Raw genomic sequence first — 24,110 nt, forward strand, 5'->3', positions numbered from 1 at the left:
TGTGTGTGTGTTGGTTTTTTTTTTTTTTTTTCCCCCCCCCCCCCCCCTTCTACATGATCATAATCTACCAAAGAGAAATCAGGTTGAGTAAGGCCAAGAGTTTTACCCATAGTGTTCAGTCCACTCTTGTTTGACTGTTTTATTTAGATGACCTCTTCTGAATTAGTTTTGTGCAGACAAATCTGGTGACCTTTTTTAAGCTCATCTTTTCACAGAATTATTGCACCAGTGGTGCAAAATGAAAAGAAGAACGGAGGTTCTAGCCTCCTCTTCTCCAGCATCTCTTAGGACTTTTGTCTTTAAAGTGCAGCCTATGGATTTGAAATGGAGAGGACAGTGGTCTGTGTGCAGATGAAACCTTCACTTTGCACCTTCACACATTGGGATATTAAATTCATAGTGAGATTGCTAAGGTAGTGTCTTGGCTGTTGTGTCGCAAAATATGGTGAAATCACTATGTGTGATAAATAGAAGAATTCAGCTGTTTACTGCCAAGATATTGAATATGCCAAGATCTGTATCCATGTTACTAGAAATTTTATAGAAAACTGTACAAAATATATCTCAGCAGATCTCAAAGCTGATTGTTCAAGGTAAGACAATGTAGGCCTGAGGACCTGATTTTTAAATGCCAATATTTACTTGAAAAGATTGCACTCCAGTGCTATGATAAAATTATTATTAATTGTTAACAAAATTAAAGTTTCCTAGCAAATTCCTTGTAACACAAAAAGGTATGTATTTAATTTGATAACAGCTGCTAAATTCCTTAACTTAAATTTTCCATTCCATTTTTTCTGGAATAATCAATGATTTTACGTGGTATCTCACTGCCTCCCCCTTCCACATCTAGATGCTAACAAAGCCAGCGGAGCTTCGCTGCAAGTCAGCTGGCACATTTTTCCCAAATCTCTTCGTAGTGCAGAAGAACACAGGAGGCACTGTTACAGCTGCATATTGTCTTGGGAACAAAAAACTACAGCTAAGAGGAATGAAGAGAGCTCTGACTCTTTCTTTTGTGCAATGTCCTTAAAGTACTAGGGCAATGAAGTCTGAAGAAAATCTATTTAAAGAAAAAAAGCTGACATGAAAATGAACGGCAGTCACTACTGGAAGTTAAAGCATGGGCCAGTCTTAGCAGATCCTAAAATGGGCTGATGTTAACTTCAGTTTAGTCTGTGTGCCAGATTACATTCAGGTATTGTAGCATTCCTTGCATTTCTGAGTAGATGTTAGTACATATTGCTTCTCATTTAGAAGTGAGAAGCAAAAAAAGTAATAGCACTAAGCTGAAGTAGACATCTTTTCTGGATGTGTTTATCACTTCTCACAACTACTTCTTTATACTGTATGTTATTTTGTTTATCCAGTTTGATTATGTTTTCCTCTCTTTTCTGCCAAATTCATCAGCTTATATTTTTCAGCTATGACATAGCAAAACTTTTACATTAACTGCAAAGCAAGAGAGGTATTGAAGAAAGTTGCAACACTGTGGTGACTTTAAAGTGGGTTTTTTTTTCATATGTTTATGCAAATATCTGTGGTGGCCTGAATACTGGAAACTCAGATTTACATTTTCAAGTAAATGCATGTAGCTCACCTGCATGGCTGAGGCAGTCAGGTAAATTACCGTAAGGAGGAGTATTGACTTGAAGCTTGTTTATTTTAAAGTAGACAGGTTTCTGTCCATGGATGATAGCAGTATACACTGATGGCTGTACAGACACCTCTTCTGTGTGCCTTCAGCAACAAAATTCCATTTAATAGAAACCCTAACTTGCCTAGGCATGAAGATGCGCAGTGAAGGCACAAAAACATCAGCTTTCATCTGCTGTGTAATAAAACTGTGAAATAATTGTTATAATTGCACCATTCTGATATTTGTGGGCCCAGACTAAACTAATTTCAAAGGCATGGTTTTAATAACACAGTTTCCCTTGTCCCACAGTATTTCTAAATACAAAAAAAGGTGTACTGTTAATATCAGTATTAAGCTGGGGGATGGTTTTTGGTTTTTTCTCCTCTTCCAACTGCAGCCACACAGGTCTTTCTAGCCTTGCTTTGTAAGGCACATCTCATGAGGGACACCTGAGATCAGCAGACTCCACTTCAGAGCACTCTCCATTTCCCTCAGGGCAGTAGAACGTATCTGCAGCTGTTACATGGTTTCTACAGAGAATACTATCGGATAAAACAGAAGGTTGTGCAGCCTGCAGTGAAGCATTTGTGACTTTCCCCAGTAATACTACTCAGTACAAAGCAATGTTTACAGCAGTGTAATGCAGCAGTTTTAATTCTGTCATGGACTGTTGTATTTGAATATTATTTTTAAATAAATGCATGGATGATAAATGTTACCAAGTATTAACCATAAACAGGATAGACTTATTTATGGTACACTGTTATAATGACTATTTCTGGAAGATGGTCACAGAATCACAGAGTAGTTGAGGTTGGAAGTGACCTCTGGAGGTCACCTTGTTCAGCCCCTCTCCTCAAGCACGGTCACCTAAAGCAAGTTGCCCAGGACCATGTCCAGATGGCTTTTGAATATCTCCAAGGACGGAGATTCCACAACGTCTGTGGGTGAACTGTTCCCATGCTCTGTCACCCTCACAGTGCATAATTTAATCAAAAATCGTTTGCATTGTTAGTAAAGGTAAAATTGTTCATGCATTTGAATATTTATTTGCTCAGAAGATGTCATTAATATGACACAGCAAAGCCAGGCAGCATGAGATTTGTAGTTCAGCTGAGAAGGGGATAGTGTATTTAATGACTAAAGAAATCATTCTCTGCTTTGATTTCTAACTTGCTGAGTATTAGGAAGCTAGGAAAACAAACATAAATGGAAGAAAATATGAGCAAGTCAGAAGGATACTGACCTGTAAATTTTAATCTGAAAGCATAAATGCTTTAGTAGCAAATCACAGTATTACAATTATACTCTACCAAAGGAGGTCCCTTTCTAAGACAATTCAGGCCAGAGAAAAAAATGCCTAGGAATTTTTCTAAATCAGGATGTAAATTTTGCAAGATCCATGCCTACAAAATCTTTCACTTCATAAAGTACAGATATTCACAACTTTAGTTAAACTGGCATGAGATTTTGGGTAGTATGCTGTAAGTGGCAGACTGATAACATCATCTAATTTCATTTTTGGAAAATTAACAAGTTACAGATGTTTTACTCATCCTAATGAGTAAAAACATGGGGAAAACAGTAAAAAATGTAGTATGCTTATTCAGAAAATGCATGTTAATTTTATTAACCGCTCTTCAGACCTGTCTTATACATTGTTTGGTAAACTAATGAAATCATAATCTCTTCCATAGTTGCTTGACTCTGAGAGGAAACTTAAATCCCATACAACATCTTTAGTTCCCTAAACAATGCAGGAAACATATTAGTGAAAGGAAACATGGTCTCTTGGGGATGGGGTGGAGGGTGAGGGAAGAACAACCAAACACTAAATCTACATACATTCTTTCTCTTTTTCCATTTCCATTTCTTCCCAGAATGTTATACAGCAAATGGGGCTGACTATCGTGGCACTCAGAACCAGACCTCCCAATATGCAGGGAAACCTTGTCTTTTTTGGAATGAGACCTTTGAGCATCCTTATAATACTTTGAAATATCCCAATGGGGAGGGAGGGCTTGGAGAGCATAACTACTGCAGGTAAGCAATATCTCATTGCTACTAACATTGCCTATATGCCCAGTGTTACTTTAAACAGTTGATACAAAATTAGGAAACTTCCTATCATACACTGAAGAATGTCAGAACCATGGATATCTAACAGGTTTTGTTTTATCCTGTAATCAGTACCCTGGATCTACAAGCACCATTAGTAGAATAACTTTTTCAACCCAGCTCTCACCCGAAGTCCATATCATATATCCAGTCTGTAATTTGGCCTGACAGAGAAAGACTAGAGATTACTTAAATGAAAAGGTGGAGATAAAAAAATTGATCCAAGTCAGAAGTACAGAAGCACTAGTGAATGACTGTAGGAGTCTTTGGAACATTATGGTTTTTATCCTCACCCACAAGCCTGGTTCTGTTATATACTATGTTTCTGAGGTTTGTGCTAATGAAAGTTAATGTAGTCACTAAAAATTCTCAGTGAGCATAGCATAAGCTGTTCAGTTACTTAGAGTTGTCATTGGAATTCAGAAGCTCTGCTGTCAGTGGTTACTATACCAGCTTAAACCATGGCAGATCCTCTTTCATTTCCTTGCCTTCTAGAGAAGACCTCCATATCTATGGATAGAACTTGAACAAAACTTAAATAAGAACTTCAGAATTTAGGAGCCACATAAGAACCTAAATTCAGGGGTGTTTAGGCTCTGCAGGCTCTTTTCAGCTTGCAACATTTAACTGCTTGATGTTGTGCATCTGGAAGTTACATGGACTTCTGCCTTTGTAGGACTGACCAGCTAAGTTTTTATGCCCATCTATACTTGCTATGGAAATAGGTAGGGAATAACCTGGTAGATACATTCCTTGAACAGTGATAATCATCAGCTCATCTAGGATGCATATAACATTGAGTGGTGTCTCTTACTCACTCGGTAATGGGGACAAAGATGTTTAAACCAAGAGATTAAGAATTGAGTTACCGAGGGCATAGCAAGAAAAGCTCTAATGTCTCCTTTGTGAGAAGGTTCAAACCACACCTCAATTCTCCTGGAAGATGCTTTTACTTAACAGGTTATAGACTTTCTAGGGTAGAGCTTATACACTTGCCACCTTCATGTTTAAATCATTTCACTGTAAGCAATATAAATCAGAATAAATGAGGCAAAATTAATATGCAGGAGTTCAGCACAACTGCTATGTCACGAACATAGGCTCCTGGTTCTTGATCCAAGAACTTTTCCATACTTAATCAGAAACAGTCATTCAAGAAAATATGACACACAGAGACAGCCAGTTAATGGAGAGTAAGTAAGAAAGCACACAAAAGAGCTCTTGTGACATGCAGCAGATAGATGAGCACATTGAAAGGAGTCAGTGGCATTTCCAGAGTATTTGATGACTCAGGAGGATATTTCTCATTGAAGAACAGGGTGAAGGACAGGGAAGAAAAAGACTTACTCGGGATGTTTTCCAGTGGCTGCAGCAGTGCTTCAAAATAACACTGTTCAATGTGTTGCACCAGGGGACTGTTTTCAGCTGTAGAAGGAGAATGCCAAGTTCTGAACTGACTCTCTTTTGAATCAGTTCAGCATCTTACAGGAGCAAAGAAAAATACACCACCTACCAGAAAAACTCCATAGAAGTTGAGCATTCTCTTTAGAAAATGGCCTGGAAACCAAATAAACCCATCAAGCTGTCTAGTATCAGATTGGCATGTGAACACTGGAAGGACTGTCTTCCCATCAAAACCATTTCACACCAACTTCACAGCCTCCCTCAGCCCAACACCACCAAATGTGTAACAATTTTCATGACTTGTGGAGAGCTGTGTCTCTCATTATGCATACTAATATGGACCTATAAAAAAGCTAGTGGCCACTGAATTATCTCTGATACAAATAGCAGAATCAAGAACTTAGTTTTGATTGTTGCTGTGTGGCAATATCCTAAGTAGACTGTATCTACAGGGTCTTACTTTTGGCAGTCATCTCTGGCTAATACTTAGGTTAGTACAAAGCAAAACATGTACAAGCTATGCAAAAATGTGCATAACAAACTGAATGTTTATCCAGGTATTCAAGTCATCCTTACTAGAGTCTCACTTTACTTAGCAAATGAGAATTTGGTAAGTGTTACAAGGAGCAAGAAACCCATAATCTGGTATGTAAGCCTGAGAAATGACTTGATTACCAAATACAGCTTTTTAATCTCAGTCTGCTAGGTATTAGATTATCCTCTTTGAGATGGAGTTTGACTGGAAGGCTAGCCATTTCCTTCCTTATGCTATATCACTTGGCCCAGGAATATTCTCAATGGTGTATGAAATGATGATCCTAACGAACGGATGCTTTTTAACTTCACATTCTGTTGAAAAAAAGCTTGGAAAGTCACTGTTCTAAGAATGTCAGAGCATATCTTTAGCATGCAAATCTTGTTGAGGCCTTGTGAGTGAAGATACTGCTGTTTTAGCTCTTTCTCTGCATTCATTTGCTTGGTGACTATGGGCAAGTTGATCTTCCATTCTCTAAGGCAACACATATCTCACAAGGCTTTTTTAAGGCATAATACATTACTTTGAGGCTCAGTTTTAGGGACAGCATTTGAATAATCCAATTTTACACTTAAAGCATTAATCAGAAGCATGTTATCTCTCTATGGGTGGTCCTTACTTGGAATATTTTGTTTACTGCAAGATGCCCTGTTAAGATGGGAATGCCTCATAATGTTCCACTAAACCTCATTTCAGCCATAACAAAATTATGCAGACTGAAGTTTTTGGAGATTTTGAACGACACTCCATTGTTTTCTAACTGTATGCGCTTTTGAGGTTCAAGGCAAAGATTTCTAAAGACCTTAATCACATTTGTCTGCAATTTCTTTGCATTTTAAGGCATTCATGTCTGGAGTGCCATTACCATGATTCAAGTACAGATACCTGATTTGTGTCATGCAGGTGTAAACCAAAAATTTCCTGTAACTGTGAAAACAAGGAAAATTGTGTTATTTCAAGTACAAGATTTCCTTGATTTGAGTCTTCTACTTTCTTTAGCCACTGCCTTTACACCTAAATTCCTAGCACACCGGTCTTAGGCTTTCCTCATCCACTACTTTTACTAGTCTGTTTGAAAGCCTAACTAGCAGCATTTTAGTCAGCTAAATTGAACTCAACTCACCAGTTGTCTTCAGCATTCTGTTATTTGACCAAAAACCATCCCCAAGAGTTCTCCCACAAAGAGTTGTTAATATGCCCCAATGACAATGTGCAACTGAACTGACACTTCTATGTAGGAGGGAGTCATTATTAGAATTCATGTCAAAGTACATGATAAAAAGATTGCAGCTGGCCCTAGTTATATGTAAAGGTCATAGTTCAACCTGACTGTCCAAAATAACAATTTATTTTCTTACCAATGTGAATAGTTTTTCAAAGTGTACATAGAAAAAACTTTAAATAACCTAATGACTAATTAGGTATGCATTTGTAAATGATGCTACACAACAGCAAAGAATAATCATGGACACATAAGGAATTATCCCATCTGTCAATATATCAGATCCCTTGAACAGATTTATTCAGCTTTACTGAAGGGGAAGAAAAGACCTCAGTCTTTCCCAGAAGACTTTATCAGATAAATGTTTTTGTCGTCATACATACAGAAAGTTGGAGTCTGGACTATTTTGTACCAAGGCAAAAATTAAGTTCAGGAGTCTAAAGAACCTGTATGCAGGATATGTGGCTGAAAATCTTCCTCTCTGTCAGTACTGTCCAGAAGTACCTCTGTACCTTTTAGACTTAAAGAAAGAAGAAGTTATGTTTTAGACATTCCTAGCAATTTATGCTTGCTGTGTACTGTAATAACCAAAGTTATCTGAACTTCCTGGCTACTTTGGCATTTTTCTTGGTATACAAATCCAACGGGTTAAATATTCAATAGGTATTAGAGCAAAAATAATGATGACACTGAAGCTTAATAAGATTTATTTTTATGTGGTTTTTGAAAATATTTGATGACTTCTCACTCACTCTCTCTATTTTTCTCTTTCAGGAACCCTGATGGAGATGTCAGCCCCTGGTGCTACATTGCAGAGCATGAGGATGGAATATATTGGAAATACTGTGAGATTCCATCCTGCCGAAGTAAGAGCACCATGCAGTTTTTTAGGCCTGCATCTCTGTTGAACAGGGATTGGCAGTTATACAACAACGGGTAGTGACTTTCAAACAGAAACTAGGATAAGGCAAATCAGTTTATTTTCATTTGCAGACTAAGCAGTATTTTAAACAGGTCTCTAGAGTTAATGACAAGCTTACTGAATCATTCCTCCATTGCTATCCTTCTCATCTCATCTCAGAATTACCGGATTATATTATTTACAAATAATACCAGACAGAGAATCACTAAAAACTCATGAAGTACTGCTATTTTTTTGAATCCATAGAAATATGTAATTTATTTATTAAAATCTAGAGGACAAAAATGAATAGGAAATTATTAATTACTTTTTTTACAAGGTACATATGTGTCCATCATTTGCAATTAGCTTGTAAAATGGATGGCAGTAGTTCCATGTGTATAATACATCATGCACAGAATTGCTTGGAAGAAATAAAGACAGTATGAGAGGACATAGAGAAAACATGGCTATTTGTTTGGTATATGGGAGCTCTGGGCTAGAATTCTATCCTTGCAGGTGCATATACTTAGCATTGCTGTGAAACCACAAACTGGACTTTGTTCGATTTTTTTTTAACATATAATTCACCAGCTATTCACCTGAAGCTTCCTTCCAGTATTAAATATTTTTAATGTATTATATATTATTTACCTTGTCCAAAATGTGGAGGTTTTGTCATGATTCATGTCAATGTGTTCCAAAATTTTCATTCCTGAACACTGCAGGATAAACTCCTAAAAATCACATTCTTTAAAATATGCCTAAATATTAAAAAGATATTCCAGTTTTGCTTGTTAACAAGCAACCATAACTACACATTTTATTAAGTCTAATCATTAATGCCTTTACTTGCTTTCCTAACTTCTGTGCAAGTACTCTCTTATTTCTAAGCGATAACTTATGTGCATACTGTTAAGCATCAGAGCAGTTGTCCTTACATAGGCATACTCTTGATTAGAAGAAATCCACAGTTTTCTTTCTTTATGAATGTGAGTGAGTGATTCACATCTTCAGCCTAGGCAAACAAATACATAAGTGTGACCTTAAGTCAGGTGACTTCTACCTAGACTTAAATACAGATAAAGGAGTCTAATTTAAATAACACAAAATCATTCAACAGTCTGATACTCATTGTTCAGAGGACATCTTACTCATTTTTCTAATATACCAGGTCTTATTTAGGAAACATGACCCTCCTAATTAAGAAATTTATCTTGGTCTACAATGAAAGAATTTGCATTTTCTTTAAAGACCACAGATGTTAACAAATTCTCTGGATATGGCACCAGTAAAAAAGCTGAATGGCAAATTCTCTCCACTCCATTTGTTCTACACAAAGGATTCTTTTAAAACCAGCCTCGCTCATTTTCTCTGTGGTGGGGAGCAGAGTATTTAAACTTGGACACTTACTTGCACAGATAATCCAGGCTTATATTTGCAAAATGTCCTTTTGACCAGTAGCAGCTGCTTCAAGCATTGCACTGAAACTGGATACCAGAAAAAGGAATTGCAGCAATTTAGAACAAACTGTACATTGCAAGCCTATCCAAGTCTTAATACAAACCTCATGGTTTATGAAACTGTGTAAGTATAAAATAACTTTTATTCTTTACCAGATTTTCTGTTTTCAGTAAGCAGGATGCTAAATCACAGGACCATCAAAACCAACTTGTGAAGTGCATAATACAAAACTGAGTTTTGAGATGGAACAGGAAAAAATTGTGTAAAGAAATCCTATTTGACATTTTTAGAGAAGTAAAAAAATTGTTTTATATAAGCTTCTTTTCCATAATTATATTTACTACTCAAAAAGCCGAGTATCTGGAGCATAATTTACCTATAAACTATATCCACATAATACCACTACAATGCTGACAACATGAAGCATCTTGATTGCCTAGAGAGATTTGCATGCAATGATTCACTGTAACAATAATTAAGAATCTACAGTTAAGAATTTTTTATTACAATGATGATTTCACATGATTAAATCATGTGTCTCATTCACTAATATTTATATTTAACACTGTTTCATTCAGAAATGTGTTCTGGCATTCTGCAGACATGCTATACAGAATTTAGCAATGTTAGATGAGGATGGATGGGCATAATCACAGAAGACAGTGGTAGTTACCCCAGTAGGAGCTTAGTCTTTCCTTTTCTTCCTCTCCTCTTCTTAATGGCTTGTCTGCTAAGCAGACTGGAATGGGCATAAACAAAATAAAAGGCAAGAAGGCAGCACTGAGTCCTGAAAGAACATGTGCATCTCACATGGAGAATTCAGAACTGAATGCTTTAGATGGTTTGTTTGCAATGTTGCAGCTATTCCTGACTTTTTTGGTTGTCACTACCCAGGCTGGACAGACCAGGGAGTCGTGTTTAATTCAAAATTCCCTCGGGCTAAATTAAGGTGAAACGACACCAAATGATCAGTTAAAGATTTTATTCATGACGGAAGCAAACTGAACTGGGGAGGTGTGGTAGTAGGTGGCAGGGTTTCTCACAACAGAAATTGGCATAAGACTACTTCTGTAAACTGTGTAACCATATACATCAATTCAGGGAATAAGGAGACCCCCCCAAACCAGTCAGGTTAATGAACAGTTTGTGAGCCTTTAGGCTTGGGGGTCATTTGTGGAGTAACTTCTTCCCTGCAGACACTGCCATTGTTTGATCTTTGTATCAGAACAGCTTATCAGAACAGGGAGCTGCGCACCCTCCAGCACGCCCTCCCCCACCTGTTGCTGATGTCTGAGCTGATGGGCTTTTCACCTTGGTTCCTTGCTGTGCAGGGTTTGTCTTTAAGCAGAACTTGCCCCACCACAATGTTTGAGACATTAACTCTTTCAGCCTCTCAAATCGGTGTCTTTGTTAAAGAGGTTAAGTTGAAATTCAAAAGAAGTAACAACTTACGCACACCAAAGGTCAAAGAAAGTCTTACTGTTCCACTTAATTGCATCTCCATATTTATGGCCCACTTGAATCTCTTACCATAAACAGATTTCATTACTGAAATCATATTTCCTGTGTGCATGTATGTCATGTAATAAATTTGAGTGAAATATACTGCTGCATACTAGCATTGCAAAAAGCTAGGAGGCTTTTGAAGGACAGCTAGGTGAGCATAGCTGGAACATGGGTTTGAGCTCAAAAGGATGAATTCCATGTTTTAATATATATACCTTAACATGTAATATGCAGAAGTTCTGGTGTTTGCCAGGACCTCATTATGTCAGATGCTGCTTAAAAGAAAAAGAGCATGCTTGCACAAAAGAGATAGCCTTTTAAGCACAAGAGAACAAATAGATACAAATGGGTGAAGACAAAGTAACAGTAAGACATCACTGATCAGCATGAACAGTAATCACAGAATATTGACTACCTCATTTTTGCCAAGCTTCTTTAGTAGGATAAACATTAAGAGCAAATTAAGGCAAAAGAATATGTTGGGAATTTTTAAAGGTCAGAGTAACTAAACAGTCACCACCTAGCTAGAAATACTTTTGATTCTTCATTGCTTTATATATATATATATGTACATACATATATATATATATATATAGTTTTATACATACACATAGGGTTGTAGGGTACCCTAGGTTGGAAAGCTGTCATCTAGTCCAGCCTCCTGCTCAAAGCAGGGCCAGCTCTGAGGTCAGACCAAGTTACTCAGTTTGTCAGATTAGACCAAGTTTATCCAGTCAGGCCATGACAGCCTCCAGGGACGCAGAGTGCGCTCCCTCTCTGGGCCCTTGTTCCCATGCTTGACTGCCAGCATGGTGAAAATATTTTCCTTAACATCCAGCCTGAACATCTCATGTTTCAACTTAAGCTCCTTACCTCTTGTCCGAAATGCATCACTGTGAAGACCCTGGCTCCATCGTTGTGACAGCCTCCATGTCGGTGTTGCAAAGCTGCTAGGGAGTACCCCTGAGGCCTTCTCTTCTGCAGGCTGAACAAGCCCAAATCCCTCAGCCTCTTCTCAGAGGCTGCATCTCCTCTGAGCATCTTGGCTCTCTGCCAAACTCACTCCAGTCAGTCAATGTCTTTCTTGCACTGGTGGCCCCAAAACTGGACATAGTAGTCTTGATGTGGTCCTAACAAGTGCTGAGTAGAGGAACAATCTAATACAGGCCTGTTGGCTGCCTTTGCTGCCCAGCACACTCCTGGCTCCCTCTCTATCAGGAGCTCCAGGACCTTTTCTGCAGAGCTGCTCCACATACATAAATGTACACTGTCTTGTTTTAGCTTTATGTTGAGTGGCTCCCTATGCACACATCCTGATTCAGTTTAATATAGTGTGAATGAGAAGCATATTATTCTAATATACTAAAAATATTGTTGAAAAAGCAGTAATTTGTGATCACCGTGGATCTGATATAAAAGCAGTGTTTGCTAATTAGTTCTTCTCCAACTCAGATTACAAACATCGCCCCTCTACTATTATGCCTATACTATGTACTCTGATAACCCTTCAGCAGCAACTCAGTGGTGTCTTAGGTTTAGGACCAGCCCATCAGTAGCCATGGGAAGAACTGGCGTATCAAAATCATATATGCATGTACAGGAGTAATTTTTTTGTGTGTGTGTTGTCCCAGTTCAGAAGAGCATTTAGTTATATATTTGTTGTGGGACTACTAAAGTGCTTGTAGCTGAGCATATATCCTTGGGCTCATGTAGTTCGTTGATTTGATACCAAAGTAATTTGAAGAGCTGGGCACTGGCATGGAAATTACTGTTCACTATTGGGCTAGACTGATGCTTCTCCTGTTTATTCCCAATCAAATGACACTAATTTTGTTTGCTAGATAGATAACAAGGATGTTAAAATACTGCTGGGACACGGAAGAGACTAACTAGCTTTAGGATATACCCAAATGCTATGCTTGGTTTAGTTGCAAAATGTAAGAAGTTTTCAAATTGCTCAGTCTGGTTTCTTAGCATGGAACATACTGAAGTACTAATCCTCTAGAGACAAGATTGAAGGGTCTCACTTAAAAAAAAAAAAGTGTTTTTAGGAAATCCCAGGTGTTCTAGGAAAATGAGCTAGGTTAGTTAACAAGGAAGCTTTTTCAGGGCAGTGAAATCATGCACTGTACAAAAAATTCAGCTCACCGAGAGTTATCTGCCCAGCTGTACTCAGCTGGGGTGGGGCTACAAATGGGGATTTCCAAAGGTATGTTAAATCAGGCTGTAACTTGAAGTCTCAGTACTTACAAGCATGTTGCTGCAGGACATATCAAAGCCATAACTTCATGCAAGCATTTATAATTGAAATTGTATCATTCTGAGAAAACAAAATTATTTTATGAACAATATTTGAAGCAACATTATCTAATTATTCAAAAAATATACATACTTGAATTTTCTTCCCAACTTCATTAGTTCTTCTTTATAATGCTAGAATCATCCTCCTTGAGAGTATAATCATATACATGCCAGTATATTTGCTGGTCACTAATAGATACACTAGCCCTCTTCCTCAAAATGAGGAAGCTGCCATAGGCAACATAGCCTAAGTCTGGGAGCAAGTTCTCAGACAGACCTGTTAACTGTTCCAGATGTCAGGATGATTTTAACGGTAAGCTGACATCAGTTTACAAGCTCAGTATATAATATTCCAAAGGAATAGGGATGAGACCATCTTTGTTAGAATTAGAAAAACAGAAGTTCTAAATTCAAGGCATTATTTCAATGGCTGCTGCACATGGACATGTATAAGAAATCCCAGAAATGGGCCTTCCAGAATCCAGTGAAGAGATACTTTCAGGACTACTGTACAAGACTGCTCAGTCCAAAAAGCTTCATTGCATTCCTATTGTATTTATAGGAATATACATAGAATAATACAGAAGCAGTTTACTAACACACATATTATCTGATAGAGAAAAGGGCCCCCTGTATAAGAGATGGCTAGTTCAAAAGGAGCCCCAAAAGGAGCCCCAAAACAGTTAATCCACATGCTATCAGGCATCAGAGGCTGCAAAACCCCAAACCCAGCATTTCCCCCCTCAAAAAACCTATTGGTAAGTCAAAAACCTGAAACAGTCCCGTGCCACAAGATGTTAGGAAGAGAGAGTTCAGAGTTTACTGGGTACTGAAATAACAAATGACTGAGGAAGTAAAATTCTCATACAGTTCTCTGACTGCATCACATGTTATACAGAGCTGTGGAGGTTAGGTGGACAAAAAATAATCCTTGTCAATCTGGCACAGGGATAAAAATTATCTGACCACAGAGCTGGTAATAGATTTAATTCCAAGTATGTGAGCAGGTAAGACAACTAGGCAAGGGATAATTTTATGCCAATAGCACAGCACTATATTGTACCCCACATCCTCTCTCTACTAGTCATGGCTAAATTGCAGTAGTTTGATGAAAAGTGCAAAAACAAACAAACAAACAAACCAACCAACCAAAAACAGAGGACAAATTATGCACTGAAGGGGGAAAACTCTTTCTGACCTCCCATAGTGACCAAGGAGCCTTGAAACATTGTATTAATACAGTATAAATAGATGGTTCTTTAAAAAAGTAATATTGCTCATTTTGAGTCTGTTTGTACATACTATAAAATACGACACTTTGAATTCATATCAGAATTCAAGTTTTAAATATTAGGAAATTCCCCTATATAAGTATATAATCCCTCCCATAAAACTTGCCAAACTCCATCCTAAAACAGTTTAGTTTCCCTTCCTCAAATACCCTGTTTAGAAAACTCCCAGAATGTCATTGTTTTGAAGATCAGCCAGAAATCACGTTGTTTAATTTACATTGTTAGATTATGCATGATCATAGTCAAAAAAACCCACAAAACCTCTGACCCCACTTAATGCCTTTTTTTTTTTAATTGACTCTATCAGGAGAAATGAACCAGGTATTTATCTTGTCTATATTACTGCAGCTTACAGAAACCAACTACAGAGTATTGCAGGTATATTGCTAAGAAGATATGATGCTGTTTCACCACCTGTCATTTATCTCTGGGCATGTTTGGAAAATATGACAAGGATCTAGCATAGAATAACATTTCCCGTACTGTGAAATCAAGACAAGAACATATAGAGACCTGCTTAATAACCAGGTAGTGCATAAAGTGGTCTGTGTCTTGGGTGTTTCCAGGCACACCTTTGGAATGACTGTTGTCTGTTGTTCTTGCCAGTGCCAGGGAATCTAGGGTGTTACAAGGACCATGGAGAGCCACCTTTGACTGGCACCAGTGAGACCTCCAACAAACTTACTATCCAAACATGCATCAGTTCCTGCCGAAGTCAACAATTTAAGGTGATTTCTTTGACATACATTTACAAAATGTTTTCAGAGACAAAAGATGGCAATATACCTAGAGCTCTCTGTTATATTTCTCTCTCCCCGCCCCCCCCCCCTTTTTTTTACTTTTAGGTGGTCTAAGGTCTCACTCCCACTCCAGGGGACCTAGCCCTCTCTCTGCATCCAGAGCAATCTGAGCAAACCAATTAATAATGCCAGGATGCCAGGAGAAAGTATGCTTGCTTACTGCAGTTATGAGTGATAGGGTGCCCTAACTGCCCTCCTCCGTTCCATCTTTCTCACTAATCTTAAGTAGCATCCTGACAGCTCAAACAAAAACAGTTTGTGGTGGGACCTCTGACCTCTGACTAATCATTCTTCTCCAAAACACACATATTCTGCTGCCAGCTTTCTTGCTCATACACCCTCTCGCTGTCACTCCTTTATATATTATCCCTCCCTTCCTTATGCATCTTTGTTGTCAAAGTTTGCAGGCATGGAATCAGGTTATGCTTGTTTCTGTGGAAATAATCCTGACTACTGGAGATATGGGGAGGCAGCCAGTACAGAATGCAACAGTGTTTGCTTTGGAGACCATACTCAGCCTTGCGGTGGGGATGGCAGAGTCATTCTTTTTGACAGTAAGTATTGAAACAGGCTCAGTTTTTCCCAAAGGAGAGGCCTCAAATATTCAGCAAGTTAGGAAAAAAGGGTTTAAATGCAATGAGAAGTGTTGCACACAAAACAGCAAAACACCTAAATTCAGTATAAAATAAAGCTGCTTTCCATTTCTGCATAAAATTCACATCCATTAATAATGTGAAATAGCTTTTCCAAGAAATGATGCCTGCTCAGGCAACTGACTCATGCTCCAGAGATTGTCTCTTACTTCCCCACAAATGGTACTAACTTGGCTATCGCAAACAGCCTGTCACAGAAAGACTCCTTCAGAACTGATCTTACCAGAGAGTAGATATATGATTAAGTGAGGCACCTCAAATAAGATTTCAATCTACACCAACTTGGGTTTTTTTATTAAACCAGACAAGACTTGCTATAACCCAGTTAACACAAAACAAAGTAGTGTAGTAGAATTGAGACAGAGGAGTGTACTGCAAAAGTACAAACAAGTTAGGTTGCTATTATGACCATCGCTGATTTCATAATTTCTTATACATAGAAATCCTCCTTTCTACTCTTAACTTTTCAGTATGCATACCAGTGCCAGCTGTGTAACCTCACAGGTTGATGGTATGAGTACCCTGTTGTCTGGCTGCAGTACAGGCTCCCAGTATAGCCAAGAGTACTGGAGAAATTCACAGTATGCACCATTGTTGCTTCTCAGATCTCAACTGCCCCTGATGTAGAAGCTAGCTTTTAAGTCGACTTACAAACTTTCTGGAACTAAAAGCGGCATCATCTTCCACCTTCTGAACACACAACCAGACTTCCCATCTCCTTAATCTAAAACTCTGATTGCCAGCTAGTGAGACAGAAAGACATTTCAGTTGAGACAGGAATTAGTCTGCTCACTTCCAAATTCTCCCCAAGATTTGAAAAGAAGCACAGAGCTGCATGTTGCTTTCAGTGCTGAGATAGCCTGTAGCTTCACACTGCAGCATCTTCTGGTTCCTTCTGCTCTTGGCCTCCCAAATCCTCCATGGGTAGAGGCTTCCTTTGTAGCTTTCCTCTTCTGGAATGGCTGAGGGCTTAGCAAGATGTTACCCTGAGGACGTGCAGTGTCTTTTCTGGTAAACAGCAAGGGAGAGAGCTATGGCCAGGTAGAAGAGGTCATCCTAGTAACTGCCACCTATTTTCTTTTGCTGATGAGCAACACCTGCTCGCCTCATTCCTTTTTTCCAGATTGTCATATCTCCAGAACCTTCACCCCAATCCCTGTACACCACCACCCCCCACCGACCCCCATTAACTTTATGTGTTTATGTGCTACCATCATGGCCTAAAGTGTAACATTCAGACCCACAACACAGAACTCTGCCAGCTCTAGAAGGAAATGAGAGAGGGAGAGCATTTCCATTCCATGTGGGGCAATGCTCTACTTTGTTAGGCATCTGTGGAGCAATAGTCATTGGCATTCTTAGTTAATATTGCTGGTTTGAAGAATATCTTGCAATTCAGTAATTGCAGACAGCACAGCCAAATATAACAGTACCTATAAGCCATTTACAAAGAGGAAATTTGATACCTCAATGACACATTTCAATTCTATCAATTTATTCTATTCTATCTATTCAAACAATTCTATCTATTTGATTAGATTACCAGCTCTGTTAGCATGGAGTAAATGCCAAACACAAATTCCTCTATGGGCCTTAGTACCTCTGTGGGGTCTTTCACCTTCTTTCTATTCTTCTTCTTTCATATTCTTTCAGTTCCTCTATAATGTGGTACTGAAGTGTTAGGTTTGCTCAGGCTATGATCAGGCCTTGCTCCAGAAAAAGAGAGAAATGTTTTCACGTGATCTTTCTGGCAGACATATGCTACTTCTTATTCATTCCTCCAGCTCCCTCTTAATTTGTATTTATTAAACCTCTTTCTCAGAGGCCTGTGAAAACTGAGACACTTCCAAACACTTCACTTCTTTTTTTCCATTCTCACAGGTCTCTATTACAGGGCTTTAATTAAGCTCTCAGAGAAAATGATTCTACTTTGATTCTTCAGTCCTTCAGCCTATGACATGGGGGCATAGTAACTCTGATCCAACCAGTTCTGTCATGAAATACATTGTTATATAATATATATAAAATATTGTGGGTTATGGGGATACATATATATATGCATATATACAATATATTTTTTAAATTATATATGTGTACATATAGATATGCATCAAGTCAGTTGGCTGGCATTTGAGTTTCTCTCTGGATTCATTGGTAAATAAGTTTGCACTGGGAATCTGGACAGTTGTCAAGAAATACAAAGATTTACTGGGTGTGTACTTGTTTTGAATATAAAAGGTAGCACCAAATCTAAAAGATTTTCTTTAGACTTCATAACACGATCTTTTTCAATTTACTTAGTGAAGGTAAGGTCAAACAATATTTGGAGAAGGTCAAAACACCGGATGCTTAAAAAGCACATATAAATGGCAAAGGTGATTCAGGAATTAACAGCATCATTCATACAAGGAGAAGCTGAGAGATCCTGGATTGTTTAGCCTTGAGATAAGAAGGCTCAGGGGGACCTTTTCAATTTGTATAAATAACTGATGGAAGGGTGTAAAGATGAAGCCAGACTCTCCTCAGTGTTATTTAGTGAAAAGAGGCAGCAGGCACAAACTGAAATACAGGAAAATCCATTTAAACGTAAGGAAAAGCTTTTTTTATGGTGAGGGTGATACCGGAACATGTTGCCCAGAGAGGTTGTAGAGTCTCCATCCTTGGAGACTCAAAAAGCAACAAGACAATGTCTCCTGCTTTGAGCAGGGGGATTGGACTAGACAATCTCCAGGGGTCCCTTCCAACCTCAGCTATTTTGTGAAGCTTTGTTTTTTTCAATTTGATAAGGCTGTGAAGGAACTTCAACAATTCAACAGTGAGAGTTACAGTCACTAATCCACTTGCCTGCCTGTCTGATGGGGATGGAGTAGAAGTCCCTGAATCAGTGATTTAGCTTTCATCCTGTTCCTGCAGGGATGCGGGAAAGGGTACATGGTTACATACAAGGACAAAGGATAGTTGCAGTATTCAAGATTGATGCATAGGTCACAGAGTAATGAGAGAGAATAAGTGTATGCCAAGCAAACACAACATAATAGCTGTGCTCCCAGTGCTGTGGAAGGTAAAGAATACCAATTTGAGAGATTGGTGCATCCTGCTGGGGTAGCAAGGCTGTACCTTCAAGTCACATTTGAGTATTAGAATCTACAGAGTGCTAAAGCTGTGCATAATGGATGTATAACCTCTTTTTTTTTTTTTTTTTTCAATTTTCTTCCTCTCCTCTTCTTTTCACAGCCCTTATTGGTGCCTGTGGAGGGAATTACACTTCTGCTACAGCTGTGATCTATTCCCCAGATTTTCCTGACACATATGGCACAGGCAAAGTCTGTTACTGGACCATACAAGTTCCAGGAGCATCTCGAATCCACTTCAGCTTTGCTCTTTTTGAAATCAAAGATGCTACAGATATGGTGGAATTGCTGGATGGCTATACCTATCACGTTCTAGCTCGTTTTAATGGCAAGAATCGGCCTCCCCACACCTTTAATATCTCTTTGGATTTTGTCATTTTGTACTTTTTCTCAGATGAAATCAATCAAGCCCAGGGATTTGCTATCAGATATAGAGGTAAGAGGCTAACTGCTGTTTCTACCTTTCAATGAGCCATTAAAGCATTTAAATCACACAGGATATTTCTGAGGTGGCAAAAAAAGAGCAAATAATTTAACTCTCATGTCTACAGGTGTTTCACCTATCTTGTTGCCACTGCTCAGTGGGTAAAAGCTTCGCTAAACTTTCTCTCAATTTGGAACATTCCAGTCAGCTATGTCATAAACAGCAAAATTTAGATTTTTCAAAAATTCAATCCTATACATACCTGCCTGTCAAAACAGATTGGAAGATGACAAAGCTGAAACAAAACAAAACCCCAGTAGTCCCTCTGCATCTTAATTCATCTTGGCTATTTCCAACAGTCTATTCCACTCAGATCAAAAGTCATCAGGAGAAAACATTTTAGTCCTTGAGTTGTACCTACTGTTAGGATGAACAATTAGCTTCCAGAAAAATTCTGAGAACCCCAACTTGGTGAAGTACAGGCTTTTTGTGGCATCAGACAAAATTTGATTATTGGAGTTCTCTTAAGTAAACCAGAGAGCAGCACATGGCTGTTTACAAGCATAAAATAAAGTCCAGTTACATCTGTTAAGAAATTGTTATTGTAATCATACTATTATGTTTTCAGCTGTGAAGGACAATGTGCATCAAAAGAAGATTCCAATGAATCAGACCCTTTCGGAGAAGATAAATGAACAAGCAAATATAAGCATCAATGCAGCCCGGTCATCAAAGATACTTTATGTCATCACAACCAGCCCAAGTCATCCTAGTAGCTCCATGCCTGGTAATATTACAAGAAAATGTGGAAACAGGAAAAACATTTTGCCAAGGCACAATATAGTCTCACTACTTCCTTTGCCTCCTCCTCCACTTTATCTGATCCACTGTGCCTCTTACTAATAGATGAATTCTCACTAACTGCTGCTGTGATTACCTTTCAGGACTCACTTCTCAGCATAAATCAGTTAGAAGTAGTGTGAAGATGGTGAGTCCTTGAGAATGAAAGCACATCAGAATAAGATGTGAGTCAGAGCAGCCTCCTTACTAGAATCAGCTTCAGTCACCAGTGCATACCATAGAGGTGGCAAAAGGTGCTGAAAAAAGAGCAAGCTTTTGTAGAGTCTCGAAGAACCTGAATGCTGGATGCATCGCAGTTATCCCAATTCACAAAATCTACAGCAATAATACAAAGAGGGATAGACAAGGATGAAGCAAGTTAATGGGTGCAGGGGAGAGGACACTGAGAACTGTCCTGTTTCTACAACTCACCTTCAAGACATCACTTCATTCAAGAAATTGTTGAGTTGTAAATAACTGAAGACTGGAAAGGGAGTCTTGGTGAATATCACTATTGGTCCCTCCTATCTTTAAACTGCCCTGGGCATTCACTTTTACATATTGTTGAAGCTGGGCCTCAAATCACACTATGGACACTCTCATAGTTCTGTAGTCCTGAAGCTGTCTGCATTCCAAACCTGAAGCGTTTAAGGACGTGACTGCACATGAGCTGCATATACCCAAACTAGCTAGACTGCAGAACATGCCTAGGATTCTGGGCAGATATTCTGGCACTAGGCCCAGGCTAGTGCCTGAGTTACCACAGCTACATTTAAGCTGCCTAGTGTTAAACTAGCTTGGGCATACTGACCTAGATGAAACTGCACCCTTGGATTTTATGCAGTTATGAAAAAACTGTTAAAAGTCATCATGAACAGTCAATGCTTTGAGGAAGGGGCATTTGGTGGGAGGGAACTTATGCTTCCTTTTTTTTGCTCCTTTGAGCTTCAGGACTTCTGGAGGTGATGTACTTTATTCAGTTCAAATAATTCAAGGTCCTTGCAAGGCTGTTCAGTGTGCTAAGTATGTCAGAGTTACACTCTAGTGCCATCCCTTTTCTCATCTTGACATGTTGTAGCCTCCCTCTGCAAGATTATGGAAGTCCAAATGAAAAGGTGATCTAATCATTTAGAGATCAGCTCCCTTCAAGCCCCAGTCTCTTAAATAGCTCAAATGTTACAATGTATAAAGCTGTTCTGTCCTGCCTGACTTGCTGGTACAACCAGAACTAAATTGAAATATAAAATACAATGACCAAAGCCTTCAGTGTAAGGTAATAAAATAGCAGACCACAAATACTGATCACCTGTCTCAGTAGACTCTAGAAAGTAAAAAAAACCCCCATACTTAGTGATTACTTACATAACTACGGATATAAAACTAGGCCATCTCCTTGCATAGAGTTACTACTGGTAGCATATATTCTAGTATGTTGTTTAGTTGCTTTTATCTTTTCCTGTGAGTGAGTTTTGATTCCTTTCCTAGATACTAATTTACTGGTATATGCTTTGGATTTTCCCAACTTTCAATTTCATAGGGAGCAGTCCTGCATGGGAAAAACCAATTCTGAGAGTTACACAGTTTCCATGAGTCTTTGCAGAACATACTTAAAGGTTTAAGGTATCTTCAGATTAGTTTTGAATAAAGCATCAGAAGGCTGTGTGTTTCTTTTGTGCAATATTGTTACTTTAAAAACCATACATAAATGAAGGTACTGAGAGCTCTTCCTCTCCCTCCCCTCCCCTCTCTCCCCTCCCCTTCCCTCTTCTCTCTTCTCTCTTCTCTCCTCTCCTCTCTTCCCCTCTCCCTCTCTTCTCTTTTACAGAGTGGACAATATATAGTCTCACAGCACTGCTCATCCTAAGTATTACAGCCATAATAGCAAAGATATTTCTCCACATTACCATGAGGTGAGTACGGAGCAAAACTGCCCCTGGAGAACTGACACCTCAGCTGTGTACCAAACCTGGTACAATTCATTTCTGTGTCTTCTGATATTGTCAGATTAGTCATATGCAAAACCAAGTTACATGTTACATATTTGTATCCTCATAAAAGATACTAAATAAGCACATTTTTAAAACTTTTCCAGTCTGTTAGGATAGCACTTGCTGCTAGAACGTGTCTTTTGGCCTTGTTTTGTATTTTAAGGAATAAAAAGGTTTCTCATACTGAGTGATGTTATATAGCAAAGAGGAAAATGTAATCAGACATCTAGCACTGGGAAGAGGTCGAATTGTGATAATTAATACTTTGTGGGAAAAAAATTAAAACCTTATCCCAGATTGGGGAACTGGGAAAAAAGTTAGATATAGGCTAGTTAATTCTTACTTTCTTTTACTGAAATATTGAAAATAGTTCAAAAAAGAATCACAAAAATGAAAACTGTAGTATGGTGTGACACTTAACCAGTATATTTTTTTTTGCCTATTAAAACCAAGATTTTATTACTATAGTTCTCTACACTTATACTAAAAAGTAATTCTTGTGTCCTCTAGATGGACACTCATTGAACGAAATGATGGGTGAGTTCTCAACAAATCATAAATGTTGAATATTGTATTTATGTACCACAAACAGGCTTAAATATACACAGAAATTAATGTATATTAATAACAATTAGTAATAGAATATATACAGATTTCTTAGCTTAATGTCACTGCTTTCATTAGGGTAGCAACTATTCCAGCAACAGAATTGCTAACTCTTCATTTGGTCAAGAAACAACCAAAAACCTACATAACTGTGCAGCAGGTAGAAAGAAAAGGTGTCACAGATGTAGTGGAAGCTGCTAGCATTACCAGTGTAGCAGTAATGCAGACGTACTAATAACAGCAGCTTCCCAAGCACCTTAACACTTACAGTGAATGAACACTTGTTTCCTAGATCCCATCAGATACCATCTGCAACTGAAACAGAAGATTCCAACGAGGTTACTACTGCTGATGAGATCTGGAGTATATTTTACCAGCCATCCACATCGATATCCATCTTCAAGAAAAAGCTTCGAAGTCAACAAGATGATTGCAACCCACTAGTGGGAAACTGAGGTGTCTTTTATTTTACAAGAAACAATCTTCTTAAAATCCAGGTGACTTGGGAATAATCCTTTTTTTTCCTCCCAATCTCATACTTGTTTTCCAAAAAGACAATTTCTAAAGCCCTTTGGGTGATTTTGCCTATCTGCTGTTCTCTTGGGTATACTAGTGACAACAGATTTAATTGTGGCAATAGTTTTGAAGCATCTGGTGCTCATCAAATCTGTAGTGCTGTTAATTACTGCCTTTAAACAAATGCACTTGAAATACATGTAAAAACCTGTAAAATTCAAAATGTCCTGTACACCTGCCAAAAGTAATTGAACAAGTATCTGCAGGTTGAGGACTTCTTCTATCGTGCTTTCCTGTATCACTGTATTATATCAGGATACTTTAGTCCCTTTATTCTCAAGGCTGAAGACAGAGGTAGCTACTGATAACCCGTTCAGCTGCCACAGCAAGCAGAGCTTACTGGCCTTAATGTAAACATGTCTAAATGGTACTGTACAGTAAAATGGGAGTCAAAGACTTTGAGAAACTATCAGCCTGGTTGCTCAGTGCTCTGCTGTTTCTACATTTTCTGTTTCTACAAGCAGAGATGTACAAATAAAAATCAAAACAAATTCAGCAGGCAAACACTCTATGGAGTTTCAGTTGCAAACGTGAGTTTCGATGGAGTAATGCTCACCAGGTTAAGGTCCGCACGAACAATGAAGACTTTTAAACAACTATGTCTGACCCATCATTCACCAATAATTATAATAATTTTGTTCATATTCACAGTGATCCTTTAAAAACTATTGTACTCCAGTCTGAAGTCCTGCATTCATTCTGGATGTAAG

At 38.4% G+C, this 24,110-nt stretch overlaps 1 protein-coding gene across 1 annotated transcript in view; it reads left to right on the forward strand.

Annotated features, from left to right (window-relative positions):
- The window catches only part of KREMEN1 (kringle containing transmembrane protein 1), a 31,456-nt gene extending 8,177 nt beyond the window's left edge, over positions 1–23,279 (forward strand). The window contains exons 2-9 of the mRNA XM_010582024.1: positions 3,520–3,682; positions 7,693–7,784; positions 14,989–15,110; positions 15,583–15,736; positions 19,070–19,402; positions 20,019–20,177; positions 22,056–22,140; positions 23,117–23,279. Coding sequence (XP_010580326.1) covers positions 3,520–3,682; positions 7,693–7,784; positions 14,989–15,110; positions 15,583–15,736; positions 19,070–19,402; positions 20,019–20,177; positions 22,056–22,140; positions 23,117–23,279 — 1,271 coding nt within the window. The remainder of the gene's footprint in view (positions 1–3,519; positions 3,683–7,692; positions 7,785–14,988; positions 15,111–15,582; positions 15,737–19,069; positions 19,403–20,018; positions 20,178–22,055; positions 22,141–23,116) is intronic.
- The last annotated feature ends 831 nt before the right edge of the window (positions 23,280–24,110 follow it).

The sequence above is a fragment of the Haliaeetus leucocephalus genome, unplaced genomic scaffold, assembly GCF_000737465.1.
Source record: "Haliaeetus leucocephalus isolate CR32 unplaced genomic scaffold, Haliaeetus_leucocephalus-4.0 Scaffold840, whole genome shotgun sequence".
Lineage (NCBI taxonomy): Eukaryota > Metazoa > Chordata > Aves > Accipitriformes > Accipitridae > Haliaeetus > Haliaeetus leucocephalus.